Genomic DNA, 15,114 nt, shown 5'->3' on the forward strand with positions numbered 1-15,114 from the left:
CGTATATTTTTTACACGCTTTATATTAGCTTCACCTGTATGTATGTATGTATGTATCTAACCGACTCCTTCGGACTCGATTTTGACCCAATTTAAACGGACAGATTTTATTCAAATTTTGCGCACCTATCAAAGATCGATGACAATGCAATAATCCGAAAAAAAAAAATTTAACTAAAAAATAAATAATAGTTAAAAAAAAAACACGCTTTTAAAGCACATCAAACTTAAAAGTGAAAAATAATTCCTAATTTAGGCTGAAAATGGTAATGAACAAAAAATACTGGTATTATTGTGAAAAAGCGTGGGGCGCTCTGTGCCATCTTTTTCGTCTATAGAGCAACCTAATTTTAGTCTTACTAAAGTCCCTTTTGTAGCAAACAGTATCAGGCTCTTAAATAAAAACGTAACAGACTAACGTCCTTAGCGATAATCGCCCGTTTAAACAGTATTTTATATTGTTACAGAAAAACTAAATTCAGCGTTAAGTGGGGGACCAATCTCAAATATCTGAAACATACGTACATTCAAAACTCAGTTTTTGCGTACGCTAACAACTTGTACATAGAAATCTTAACACATTAGGCCGTTTCTCCACTGCTCCGGTCCGGCGTCGGACACCGGAATGAGTCATGAGAAAAATATCGGAAGGCCGGATTGCGCTTCTCCACTATATCCGATCCGACAATAATCGATACTTGTATATTTATCATGCAACACCTATATTAACTGAAACCCATATACTTTATTTTATTAATAAAACGTTGCGCGGGCTGTTCGGGGTATTTGTTGTGTTTCTCCGAGGGAGTCGGTACAGAATAAGTTTAAGGAATTAAATATTATGACACTATCTGGTCAATATATTCTTGAAGCCTTGTTGTATGTCCAAAAAAATATAAACGATTTTAAAACAAATGGTGACTTTAACCAGTATAATACGCGAAATAGAACTAATTTGAGTGTACGACCAACCAGGCTCCAAAAGATAAACCACTCCTTATATGGAAATTGTATTCGTTTTTACAACAAACTCCCAAGCGAAATTAGAGAATTATCACTAAATAAATTCAAAGCCCTCGTTAAACGAAAATTAATCAACAAAGCTTTTTATAAATTTGAGGACTACTTAAATGATCCTAATCCTTGGGATTGAATTGCTCCAGTTCAAACAATTTGTATGACAATACTTGGCGATAAGAGTGGCGGAAAGTTTCTTGCCAGTTCTTCTTACCCGCTCTACGCCCTTGACTTGCGAACTGGTAGTTAATGTAAATTTACAATTAATTTAACTTGACGATTCAAAAGTGTACTTGGTTACCCACTTGAATAAAGATATTTTGAGTTTCAGTTTGAGTTCTAAATCCTGAATATTTTATGATTGCTAGCCTAGTGCTCTTTTCTCGGATCTGAGTGGAGAGGGGCCATAGTAGCAGTGACGCATCTCGTTCATTTTTTTTAGACCATTGCCATCCCTAGCTCCCGGATCCGAGTATTCGGCACCCGACGTACTGTATGCCGATCACTCGGATCCGAAAAATGTTTTTAAGCTATTGCATAGCTTCTATCGCGGGCCTCGAGCGTGGAGACCGAATCCAGAAATTCCGTAACGAAAAAAACCTTGCGCGTTAGAGCGGGACAGAACGCATACTGCGTATTCACATCTCTCTGACGAGATCGGTGCAGCCGGTGCGCGTTAGAGTGAGACAGACTATATAGGCGAGTTAGTCTGAGTCTGGTAATAAATAAATAATTATAATTGCATAAGTTGAAAAAAACGTGTGGCAATTGCCGAGTGCCACACGTTTTTTTTTTAAATATAAATTATAATACATATTTTCAAACATTCATATTTACTTAGTTAAAATTCGCGATAAAAAGGCCTGTATTCACTTTGATTAGTGCAGGTGATTAGTGATTAGGAGAAAACAAGTGTGGACGGCGACTGATTAGTGCAGATGATTAGTTGGCTGCGTTGTAAAGTTTTTTGATTAGAAGTGTGTTCTATTTTTTTTGCGAGTGAACTGCGAGTAGTGACGTCGCGTGCGCCCTCCCTTCCCCCTCACTCGCAGCGTGCCTGCCAAACTATATGACAACTGAATTTCTTAACACAGCCCCTAAACAATAATTGGACACTACTTGCACTACACACCTGCACTAATCAATTACTACACTTGCATTCGCACTAATCAAAGTGAATACAGGCAAGGTCGGGTCCAGCTTTGGCGTCAGGAGGGGGTCACATAGTCGTGGTCAAGACAAGAACTTTCTTATGTTAGGATACATGATACATTTCTTGTAATTAATGCATTTGCAGCAACAATGTTTAAGAATACTTATACAGGTACACTTATAAACACATTATAGGTAGAAAGAAATTGTAGTTTTTTAACTTAGAACTATGTTGAAGTTTAGTCGTTCCGATTCCGATTGAGGTAAGGTCTAGCTAGACGTTACGTAGTCGACAAGCGCGCGCAAGTGTGGCGCGGTAAAATTTTCGATGCGTTCGTTCCCAAACGTTTGCCATCATACAAAGTTATTATATTAAATAAATATTGAAGCTATGTAGTAACATAGCTTCAATGTTAATTATAAAATCTGTATGGTGACAACCCTAAGTCCTGGAACCAGCTCAGCCCTGCGATTCTGTAACTCACTTTTCGAATTCACACAGCGGTTTTCGCATCGGCGGTCGCTCTGAAATCAGTCGTGAAGCAGTCATTTTATGATTTGGCATTCAAAAACCGCTGTGTGAGTTCGAAAAGTGAGTTACAGAATCGCAGGGCTGTTTATGTTTCATGTCCATTTTTCAATCTTATTGGAGTAGGTGAACCTCACGTCGTCGAAGTTTTGGTTCTTAGGTATGCTGTTTTTCTCACGATGTTTTCCTTTACCTTTACGAGCGAATACGCACATAGGAAGAAACTGCATTGGTGCTCAGCGGAGGATCGAACCTACGACCTCAGAGTAGAATTACCGTCTTTTAAATGTTAGTATTCGTATAAATATATTGTTTTGTGATTATTTTCTAAATTTCAAATACTTCTTGCATTCACACATTAATAATAATACGATTAAAATATGTAATGTTTGTTGCCATAGCAACGATGTTATTTAAAAAAAAAACAGCAACTCCAAATTGCAATCAAGAATTTAGTTTAAGATATTACAAATCTCTCTTCTATAAACTATCTATCGCATCACAAAACTAATGCTATGGGAATCTCGAAATTAGACTCCATGCAGCTATATCATATCGTTCAATTAATAATGAACGTTCATTTTTGTTTTTCTTAAATTCATAACCGTTGGCTAATCTCAAGACTATCTGTAAAAGAACAATAACATTATCTAAAGTAACTAAAACTAATATACTACTTATTTAAAATAAAAAAATATCAAGACATTTTGAACGTACTAACTTTACTGTTGTCATATAAAAAGTTTGCAAAAAAATCCAGTATCTACTTTCGTTAGCCAGACTCTATGAAGTAAATTGTTAATCTCGGGGTTTTGTTTAATGGTAACCATGGCAACGAACATGAAATTTTTTACCGAAGTTACAGCACAGCGTACAGCGTGTGAGATAGCGAATGATTGACATATGTCGTATTTACAGTTTTAATTCATTAAATATTGCTTATTATTGACCAAAATACACATTGAAATGAATAATTCTTGAACAAAGTTACTGAGTCGTGACAAAATAAGCTACTTACCGATGAAAGGTTGTGTTTGGTTCTTTACGTTCATTATAGCTTTTACAGCCAATTATGCAACAATTCACAATGACTGACACTTTAAATACACCTCTTTTAAGGATAGTCTTAAAATATGGGTTTGACTTGGGTTTCACAGATTTATCAGTAAGCGGTGAAAACTTGTTTACCACCAAGGGCTCGGTGGTAAACAAATAAAACCCGATACGCAAATAGAGACAGAAAAACTGATACTCTGTTTCGCTCGCACTTAAGTATTTCACGTTAATGCCTTCTCTCTTTAGTTATTATTGTTATTTTAGAAGCTCATCTAGTTCTATACTCTATCTACGGGTGGAAAGGTTGCATTATTCAAAAGAAATTTTTATTTTATTGGTTTTATAGATATTTTGTATGGATATAGAGGAGGTAAATGGAAATCACAATTGAATTGATCAAGTTACATTTATGTGTACGCATAAATACAATTATGTCAATTTTTTAACGAACGAACGCTGCCGAACGCGTACGCCGATTGTGCCTCTTTGTCGCTCGTTCCGCGCTCTCGCTTGCACTTCAAGCTTTAAATGGAACTCAGAGCGAGGTAACGCCGCATGCGTGGTTTTTTCGTGCATGCAGCCGGCTCCATCGAATTATAAGTCACGTCAAAAATATTTAATATTTTTCCCTTTACTACACATAAGAAAGCACACACAAATTAAACCTAACCTACCTTAGACGAATTCGAGTACCGCCTCTCACCAGACAGGGGCAGACAATTCTTATTACCTAAATTGTCTGAATACTCACGTCAATTTTCCCCCATCCTGTCAAGGCACAAATTGTCCCGGCAACCACAGGCTCATTCCTTAATTTGATTGCCCGAACGTTCCAATTCATTTTGATTTTACCGTCGATTTTTATCAGGGCTATGTCATTTTTCAAATATTTTTCCACGTATTTCTCGTGATTTATAATTTTCTTTACCGTGTAACGGTCGCCACCTGATCGCAGTGTGTATGCTCCAACCACTATGGAAAGTGCTTTGGCATCAATACTGTAAATTAAAATTGGATACTGTATACACTAAACTCAAAATACCCCAAAAAATCCGAAATATACTAATTATATTTTTTTCATATATTAGACATAGTATATGTATTTTATTATTTCAACTTTATTAACAAGAATTTCGTGTATTCTAAACTATTACATATTTGAACATTACAATACAAAAAAAAGTAACTTGCATAGAATCGCTTATTTTGTCATAGTTGCAACTGTAAAATTTTGGTTCAGCCGAGCGGTCATGGTACGAATTTTCATACAAATTGAACGAACGAAATCTGATTACCGCTAAGGTCACGTGGGAACCTAAACTGTCTCGTTTTTGAAGTTATACTTCTTTAGGCGCGTTATGAAAAAATGAAGAAGAGTGAAATTTTACGATGCACGTGCACCGTTACACAAAATTAACAGAATGAAGTTGCCCACGGAAGTAGCTACGGCATTGGACATAATTTAAAAACAAGATTCGAATAATAATAGAATTTATGTTACACTTAATGTAAGAGAATAATAATAATAAATATTTATTTAATTTTTCAAATGTAAACTGAACTTTATTGACTATAATGACTCCTTGTCCAGTCTTTGGTTATTTAATTGTAATTAATTATTTGCTTGCAATCAAAAACTATTTTTAATAATGTCAAAGAAGTATAACTTCTTACGCGCGTACATAAGTACACGAACCCTTTTTTTCGCTCGTAAATAGGCTCGCAATATTATATTATATTATTAGCAGACCGGCCAAGTGTTGCTGTGGCTAAGGTTTTTGTTATATTACATAGTGCTAAAGTATTCAATTGAAACGGTAGGACAACACCAGTCATGGGGACCACCATGCTTTTTTGGTGGTTATGACATTAAATTGTAGCTTATGTGAAACGTTGGTACTTTCAACACAGCGCCATCTGTTAGAATTATGTCAAATAATAAACAAATAATTTGCTATAAAATAATATTGCGGCTATAAATTAAGATGTAAGCTATCCTATCTTTTAAGTTGGATCAAACTGCACACGGTGTGCAAATTTGGTTGATATCGGTTCGGTAGTTTAGGAGTCCATCGCGGACAAACAACGTGACACGTAATTTATATATTATATACTAGTAGACTCGGCCAAGCGTTGCTGTGGCTAAGATTTTTGTTATATTACATAGTAGTAAACTATTCAAGAGAAACGGCAGGAGAACACCAATCCACCATGCTTTTTTGGTGGATATGCCATTAAATTGTAGCTTATGTGAAACGTTGGTAATTATTTTGATAAGGATCAATACCTAGGTACGAATAAAGAGCCTTTTCTAGCGGTGATATTTTAATAAAAAATAATAATAAAAGGACGCTTATTGTGACGTAACTATAAAAGATAGAGATATGCTGTCGCGACATTTTTTATAGATAGTGATGTGTCCTGAAAAATTGTAATACATCATTTTGGTCTATCATTAATAGTTTTCGCAGCACACACGATTGAAGGAAGTTTTTTGTTTATTTTTTACACCTTGGGTTAGATTATTCAAGTTTTAGTAAGCATTCCTATTTTTTTTGAAAATGAATCATAGCCTATGTCACTCGGGAATAGTGTAGCTTGCCAACGGTGAAAGAATCTTTGAAATCGGTCCAGTAGTTTCGGAGCCTATTCATTTCAAACAAACAAAAAATCAAACCTTTCCACTTTATAATATTAGTATAGATTAAGATTATACCGCAAGATTATACTATGGTACTTATACTATGTGGCTTACTCACTCTGTTACCTAGCAACCAATATTATTGTTTAATCTATAAAAATGAGTGGCGAAACGATATTCGAAGCACCAAGAAAATATAATGTGTCACAAATACGAGTTCATGACTATTTATACGGTAAGTTTAAGCAACTAAAACAATAAAAATAATAACAATTATTTCAGTATATTATAATGTAATAAAATAACGACAGTTTGCTTTTATAAGTAGCTGTGCTAGGCGATTCCAACAGCATTAATTCGGTTGTACCACGATGTTCTATAGTCTAAAGCTTTTCTTTATTCCATTTGTCTAGCCAAATTGAAATATCAAAATGCTGCCTTGCGATTCTGTATCTCACTTTTCGATCTCACACGGCGGTTTTCGCATCGGCGGTCGCTCTCTTCTGATAAACAATAAACTACAAGCTCCCACCTTTTCAGAATGCCAAATCATAAAATGACTGCTTCAAGACTGATTTGAGAGCGACCGCCGATGCGAAAACCGCTGTGTGAGTTCGTAAAGTGATTTACAGAATCGCAGGGCTGGATTGTATTTTTGTACGCATTAGAAATAACCTCTCAAACCAAGTGTTTTTAATTCCTTAAAGTTAGTCAAGGTACATCCTGTAGGAGTTGGCATCACTCGAAGGGAATAGGTGATCGCCACGTTTATATATTATTACTAGTAGACTTGGCCAAGCGTTGCGGTGGCTAAGATTTTTGTTATATTACATAGTAAACTATTTAAGAGAAACGGCAGGAGAACACCAATCCATCATTAAATTGTAGCTAATGTGAAACGTTGGTATTTATTTTGATAAGGATCAATACCTAGGTAAGAATAAAGCCTTTTCTAGCGGTCTATTTTAATTTAAAAATAATAATAAAAGGACGCTTATTGTGACGTAACTATAAAAGATAGAGACATGTTGTCGACATTTTTTATAGATAGTGATGTGTCCTAAAAAATTTTAATACATCATTTTGTTCTATCATTTATAGTTTTCGCAGCGCACGCGATTAAACGAAGTTTTTTTGTTTATTTTTTTACACCTTAGGTTAGATTATTCAAGTTTTAGTAAGCATCCCAAATTTTTTCGAAAATGAAACATAGTCTATGTTACTCGGGAATAGTGTAGCTTGCCAACGGTAAAAGAATTTATGAAATCGCTCCAGTAGTTTCGGAGCCTATTCATTTCAAACAAACAAAAATCAAATCTTTCCTCTTTATAATATTAGTATAGATATATATGAGCTTAATGTACCGCCTTGACTCGTACCGTGGTACCGTAGAAAGGAAATAGTGAGTGATTCCAATCGCAGTTTAAACCCAAGTTGGAATTCCATATTCTTCCATCATATACAAAAGAAACCAGTCGAGCTACAACCCTGGGTGTTCGCCTCAGAGCTCAGCCTTGCGATTCTGTAACTCACTTTTCTAACTCTCACAGCGGCTTTCGCGTTTTGATTTGGAATTCTGATAAACAATAAACTACAAGCCCCCTTCTTTATCAGAATGCCAAATCGTAAAATGACTGGTTCACGACTGATTTGAGAGCGACCGCCGCTGCGAAAACCGCTGTGTGAGTTCGAAAAGAGAGTTACAGAATCGCAAGGCAGCACCTTCCTTCCTTCACAAATATATTATTTATTTCGACTCACTTTGAGTTGTTGTGCCAGCGGAGTTTTTTATTGGTGTATTTTTTTCACTACAGATTCGGCGTATATCGTGTCTGGAGCTCGCGATTATGCAAGAACGGCGTTTAAAGCCGCCATGGCGTCTGCGCAAGTGGTAAAATGTTTTATATATTTTTTTTTTCAAACGTGCAGGAGGCTCACCTGATGTTAAGTGATACCGCCGCCTATGGGCATTCACATTGCCCGAAAGGCTCTCTTCTTGAAGGACCCTAAGTCGAATTGGTTCGGAAATACTGCAGTGGTAGCTATTCCACGTAGTGGTGGTGCGCGGCAAAAACTGCCTAAAGAAACTCAGATGTGGAACGGCGGACGTCGAGGTGATACGGATAGTATTTTGTATTCTGCCTTGACGTCCGGCGATGAAACTCAGCTGCAGGTCCGAACAATTCCTCTGAACTCTCTCCATGGTAAATGCGGAATATAATTGTCAATAGTGTCTTACGCCCGCACCCAATAATCAATCCACAATCTCAGACAGACAATCTGAGATCAGACCGTGATAGTAGATCGATCTCCTATCTCCATCCCAATAACCAAACCCTACGGAGACAATCCATTTAGGTACCCCTCACCTAGCTGCCACTTAATAAGACCGCTAGGCTATGAGGCCCCCTACGCTTCTAATTAATAACTAATAACTAATGTTTTCATTTTCTTTTTTTTATTTACTTTTTTACAGGTCATCCAGCCAGTTTATAAGACCATGTTCTCTGAGCTACGCAAATTCCCAAGAATGAGAGTTGGTAAGTCATATTAAGTATAAAATTCAACTCCAAAACTACCGAAGGGATTGTAGGGTTGTCATCAGTGATGAGAAACTTTTAGATAATTCATTACTGTATGTAAAATAATGAAATTAAACATTTGTTGAAGTGGTCGCAAACCTTGCCAAAATACACGAAATCGAATTAGGAACTTTGGGCGAAAGTTATTACAAAACTAACGTAAATTCTAGTTTATATTAAAATAGCGGACCCGACAGACGTTGTCCTGCATATTTCAAGCGATTAGGATATTAAACAAAGTATGAAAGTACCGACTGCAGCGCCATCTGTCAGGCTGATTTGAATTTTCTTCTTCATTTTGAATCTAAACCATCCAGGACTCCACCCAAACGCATACAAAAACAATCATTCAAATCGGTCCAGCCGTTTAAGAGGAGTTCAGTGACATACACACGTACAGTAGAATTATATATATATACTAGTGGACCCCACAGACGTTGTCCTGCATGATATTTCAAGCAATTAGTAAAGCAAAGTATGAAAGTACCGACTGCAGCGCCACCTGCCGGGCTGATTTGTGAATCTAAACCATTCCCAGATCCCCTTGAACACACAAAAAAAATTTCATCAAAATCGGTCCAGTCGTTTGAGAGAAGTTCAGTGACATACACACTCACAGAAGAATTATGTATATAACTAGCTGGCCTGGCGAACATCGTACCGCCTAACAGTCGATTCTTAATTTTTTTTAAATACTTATTCTGCTATTCGGGACACCGGTCTAGCTAAGATAAAAAAAAGAAAGTTGATAAGACAACAAATACATTATGTCAAAAAATAAAAATTTACCTTCCCGGAACCCCTCCACTAACACTTGAATTTTATGATATGGAATTAAAGTTCAAATTGCCTTTAGATATTATTACGAATATTTTGTATGGGAATATAGAAAAGTGTTGTTTTTAGACTTTTTCACTCTTATTTTTTTAATTTTTCTCTCCGTAAGAACCATCCTCGTACTTCAAGGAATATTATAAAAAAAAGAATCAGACAAATCGGTCAAGCCGTTTTCATGTTATGTCGTGACAACGGAAAACGGGTTTCATTTTTATATATATAGAAGATGTAAGCTATCTTATCATTTAAATCGGTTAATTAGTTTAGTAGTACATAGCGGACAAACGTGACTCGTAATTAATAAGATTTTATTATAAATTCCAGTGTATCATCCAAATTGTAGACTCCCTCACCACGTGGACCGGTCGTATGGCGCATATCTTCGTAAAGTGAGCGAAGCGAGAAATGTGCCCACACCACATCTGACCGGAAAGGATAGGTTCAAGTTTGGTGCTGTGTAAGTTGACACATCAACTGATTCTCATCTTTGAGGATAATGTAGGATAATGTTATATAGGCTGAACATTTTTTTTTTTTGACAATTCACACCAATTGACCTAGTCCCATGCTAAGCTGGTGAAGCTTGTGTTATGGGTACTAGGCAACGGATATACATACATATAGATACACATATAAATACATATTTAAACACCCAAGACCTAAGCACAACACCAAATGCTCATCACATCGATGTTCGTCTCAGCCGGGGATCAAACCCGGGACCCATGTTGCAGTCAGGGGTACTAACCACTAAAGGTTTTATTTATGGGACATGTAGGAGGGTCAATACAAGCTTAAACTCAAGTTCGTGGGGTTGGCGCCCTCGTCGCCCGGTCGCCATCTTGGAAAAAGGGGTGAAAACACGTTTTTGGCTATATCTCCTAAACTATCCATCGTACAAAAAATTTGTAAAGAAATATGTTGTAGCAAGTTTTTACGTTGAAGAGTAACAAACATCCATCCATACTTACAAACCTTCGCGTTTATTATATAAATAGGATTGTTGTTAGACTTATTCATAGAAAAAAATTGTAATTAAGAGAGATTATAAAATATATATTAAGCGTTAAATCATCGGTATAATAAGAAAATTTGTTATCTCTATTTATTTTTGCTCTCATACAAACAATGATGAAATATGTGAGACTAGTAGACTCGGCCAAGCGTTTCTGTGGCTAAGATTTTTGTTATATTACATAGTAGCAAACTATTCAAGAGAAACGGCAGGAGAACACCAATCCACCATGCTTTTTTGGTGGTTATGCCATTAAATTGTAGCTTATGTGAAACGTTGGTAATAATTTTGATAAGGATTTAGGTACGAATAATGAGCCTTTTCTAGCGGTGGTATTTTAATAAAAAAAAATTAATAAAAGGACGCTTATTGTGACGTAACTATAAAAGATAGAGACATGCTGTCGTGACATTTTTTATAGATAGTGATGTGTCCTGAAAAATTGTGATACATCATTTTGTTCTATCATTAATAGTTTTCGCAGCACACACGATTGAAGGAAGTTTTTTGTTTATTTTTTACACCTTGGGTTAGATTATTCAAGTTTTAGTAAGCACCCCTAATTTTTTGAAAATGAAACATAGCCTATGTCACTCGGGAATAGTGTAGCTTGCCAACGGTGGAAGAATTTTTGAAATCGGTCCAGTAGTTTTCGAGTCTATTCATTTCAAACAAATAGAGTGTATATAGATTACAATGTATATTGTTTATTCTGTATTTTTTTGTTATTATCTCCGGTTAGTTAACAAGTAATGGACCGTGTAGTGTGGTGTCAGGCACCAAGATCACCTCTTTGTGGGTTTTTGGTTTATAAAGCAAATAAATAATATTGGTATTATTGTGAAAAAGCGTGGGATGCTCGATAGACGAAAAATATGGCACAGAGCGCCCCACGCTTTTTCACAATAATAAAAGTATTTTTTGTTCATTACCATTTTCAGCCTAAATTAAGAATTATTTTTCACTTTTTAGTTTGATGTGCTTTAAAAGCGTGTTTTATAGTTTTTTTTAACTATTGTTTATTTTTTATTTTTTACTTTAATTTTTTTTCGGATTATTGCATTGTCATCGATCTTTGACAGGTGCGCAAAATTTGAATAAAATTTGAATAAAAGTGGGTCAAAATCAAGTCCGAAGGAGTCGGTTACATACATACATACATACAGGTGAAGCTAATATAAAGCATGTAAAAATTTCAGCCCAAAGAAGCTGCTTGCTGTACCATGTGCGACACCGGATTTTCAACCACCTACTCCTGCGTGCACAGTGGGACCAACGAGACCAAGGAATAGGGCGACGCAGAGTCTGTATAGGTATGAGACATTTCGTCCGTTTGATATATATAAAAAAACTTGAGAAGTGTCAAGGGACACCCGGATGGAACGAAGTTCCTTTCGATCTATCTTCTATATATATATAATGAAAATGGTCTTCGTTTAAGGCTCAATCACGCCTAAACCACTGATCGTATCGACATGAAACTACCGCCATTCGATGCGAAATTTTTCCTAGATGGTTTATGGCTATATGGCTGGCACGAGGTGCTTCCATGCGGTCACCCATCCAAGTACTGACCTCGCCCGACGTTGCTAACTTTGGTGATAGGACGAGAATAGGTGTATTACATTAGCAAATAGCAAAAAAAGTGTCGTTACAACTTTTTGTCTTAATTTTTTCCGTCTAGCCCCCTTTCGCAACGCGCGATAAGGAACTTCGTTCCAAAAAGTCGCTACATTCACTTTAGGTCTGGGCCTCAGACTTCTAAATCAGTAACATGATCATTTTTCAATGTAATAGACAAGTAGGTGATCAGCCTCCTGTGCACGCTGTCGACTTTTTGGGTCTAAGGCAAGCCGGTTTCCTCACGATGTTTTCCTTCACCGTTCGAGCGAATGTTAAATGCGCACATAGTAAAGTCCCTTGGTCCCACAGCCGGGCACCGAACTTACGACCTTAGGAATGAGAGTCGCACGTTGAAGCCACTAGGCCAACAGTGCGCGACCGCAACATATGCAACACCTAAATTGGTGATCTGTCCACGCAACCTTCTGATCTTAAGTCATTAAACAATCAGTGACTACGGGAAGAACGACCGGCGCTACCGATTTAGGTGTCGCAATACAAAATGATTTATTTATTTATTGGAAACTAGACAGATACATCACTATACAGAAAAATAAAATAAATGTAAAACATAAAATAAATAGACACATTGGACATATCCTCAAAAAAAGTTTCACTAGTAAAAAATACAATACAAAGTAAGACAAGACAAAACATGACAGCGAAATTTAACACTAAACTAGCAGCTACAAAAAAAAACACAAGACACAAAGCTTAAGATATTAAGAGTTTTAACTTATTCTTAAATGAAGCAGTAGAGGAGTGCGAAAAAGGGTCGATGTTAGTGATGGAATCCAAGGTGGAACACATCCTGTGAAGAGGCTCACGGAACCCAATGTTGGTTCTGGGAGTCGGAAGGTTAAAAGTTCTGTGCGAGCGCAGAGATCTGGCAGGAACATTAAATGGTATCAGTTCGAGAAGATGGGAACAAGTTATTTCATTTACACATATTTTTCTAATAGTGACACAGTCTGTCAAATTACGCCTAGTACTCAAAGAAAGTAATTTATATTTTTTTAAAAGTGCCTTATAACTAGCCCTACCACCATTCATACGATAATTTAGAATACGTAATGGTATCATTACCCATTCAATACATAGATAGATCCAATATTCGTATGATTCGCTATACACACTTCTTTTACTGTATCACTTCAAAGTTAGATGAAGAATGCACGTGTGCATTTGTTTTTATTGATTGAAATCTCGCTGTTTTAGAGCGTAGCTTTGCTTATGCGCATGTTCCACGCCTAGTCTTATATATTACGTGTGTTTGGGTGTTGGTCTTTGATTTTCTTATTTGGTGATTACCTCAACAGTAATTATTTACTTTTTTATTTTTACATTTAAGGTACAGAAACAGAAAACAGATTGGTTAAATACATACAGTTATTACACACTAAACAACATTTGTAATTCCAATTACATCTGTAGGTACACAGCATTTTAGTGGAGTCTTCACTGCTTATTTACCAAATATTAACAATTACATACACTATATAATATGTACATATCGACGTAGGAAAGCATATTTGCTGTAAGTAGACAAAATACCTAAAGTGACAGCTAAGTAGACAATTTGTACTTACAGCAAAAGAAAAACTGCATTTTTTTCTTTACAAATACATACTTCTTCCCATTTAAAAACTTAACGCTACTTACAGTATTTCTGCGGCGTGTGATTTTTACATTTGTTTATTTACAGCAGTTTTTTTTACCATTTACGACATTTTATTTCAACCAAACATTACATTACCAAATGACCCACTGCATTTCTAGATCTAATCATAATTATAAACTAATCTTACATCTTGAATTGCAATTGAAAGTACCCAAATACATAAATGTACTGCATACAGCATATTTACCGCCTGTAAATTGATAATATTTCCGCGCGTACATTTTTCTTCCTTAGTTACAGCGTTTTAAAGGTTTGTGATTTAAAAAACTGTTTGCTGTAACTAGCCAAACACGTACTTATAGTAACTTTGGATAAAAAGTTTACATTGCAAATGGTGACTGGCAGTTAAATAAATATTTATTTATTTATTTATTTAATAACAGCACAATGGCCAAACTTAGACTAAAAAACACAATAAACAATACAATAAAATACAATTAAGATTTACAACACAGGGTAGCATTACCCCCTTATCCCCTCCAGGTACACTCTGAAAGCACAATATACCACCCCCATAAGCTTCCCAAACAGGTCGCTCTCCGGTGAAGAGTCGAGAAACCCATTAAGCAGTGAGAGTAGCCGGGGAATGGGCGCTTGTTGTCGCTGGACAGTGCGAGCCGAACGCACAGCGAAAAGGTTATGTTTCCGGCAGCGGTAATATTTGTCCGGGACGTATAGCCTCATGATCTCTTCCAGCAAGTATGCGCTTTCCGTTTCATTCTTAATTACACTCAAACCAAACCTGACCACCGAGAAATCCCTACGAAGCTCTAATGAATTATACCCTAACACCCCCATCAAGAACTTTGTAGGGTAGAGGTAAGGAAAGAAATTGTATCTTCTTTTATACAGATTTCTCAGGAACTTCTTTTGAACTCGTTCGATCATATCCCCATAATACCTTTCATAAGGGGACCATATGACGCAGCTGGTTTCGAGAATTGGCCTTACTAATGATGAATATAGCACCCTAGTGGCAGTG

At 36.3% G+C, this 15,114-nt stretch overlaps 1 protein-coding gene across 1 annotated transcript in view; it reads left to right on the forward strand.

Annotated features, from left to right (window-relative positions):
* Positions 1–6,521: 6,521 nt before the first annotated feature.
* The window catches only part of LOC125058762 (cilia- and flagella-associated protein 91-like), a 34,959-nt gene continuing 26,366 nt past the window's right edge, over positions 6,522–15,114 (forward strand). Inside the window, exons 1-5 of the mRNA XM_047662917.1 lie at positions 6,522–6,629; positions 8,209–8,285; positions 8,871–8,934; positions 10,138–10,270; positions 12,028–12,141. Coding sequence (XP_047518873.1) covers positions 6,554–6,629; positions 8,209–8,285; positions 8,871–8,934; positions 10,138–10,270; positions 12,028–12,141 — 464 coding nt within the window. The 5' untranslated portion in view covers positions 6,522–6,553. The remainder of the gene's footprint in view (positions 6,630–8,208; positions 8,286–8,870; positions 8,935–10,137; positions 10,271–12,027; positions 12,142–15,114) is intronic.

Source organism: Pieris napi, chromosome 18, assembly GCF_905475465.1.
Source record: "Pieris napi chromosome 18, ilPieNapi1.2, whole genome shotgun sequence".
NCBI lineage: Eukaryota > Metazoa > Arthropoda > Insecta > Lepidoptera > Pieridae > Pieris > Pieris napi.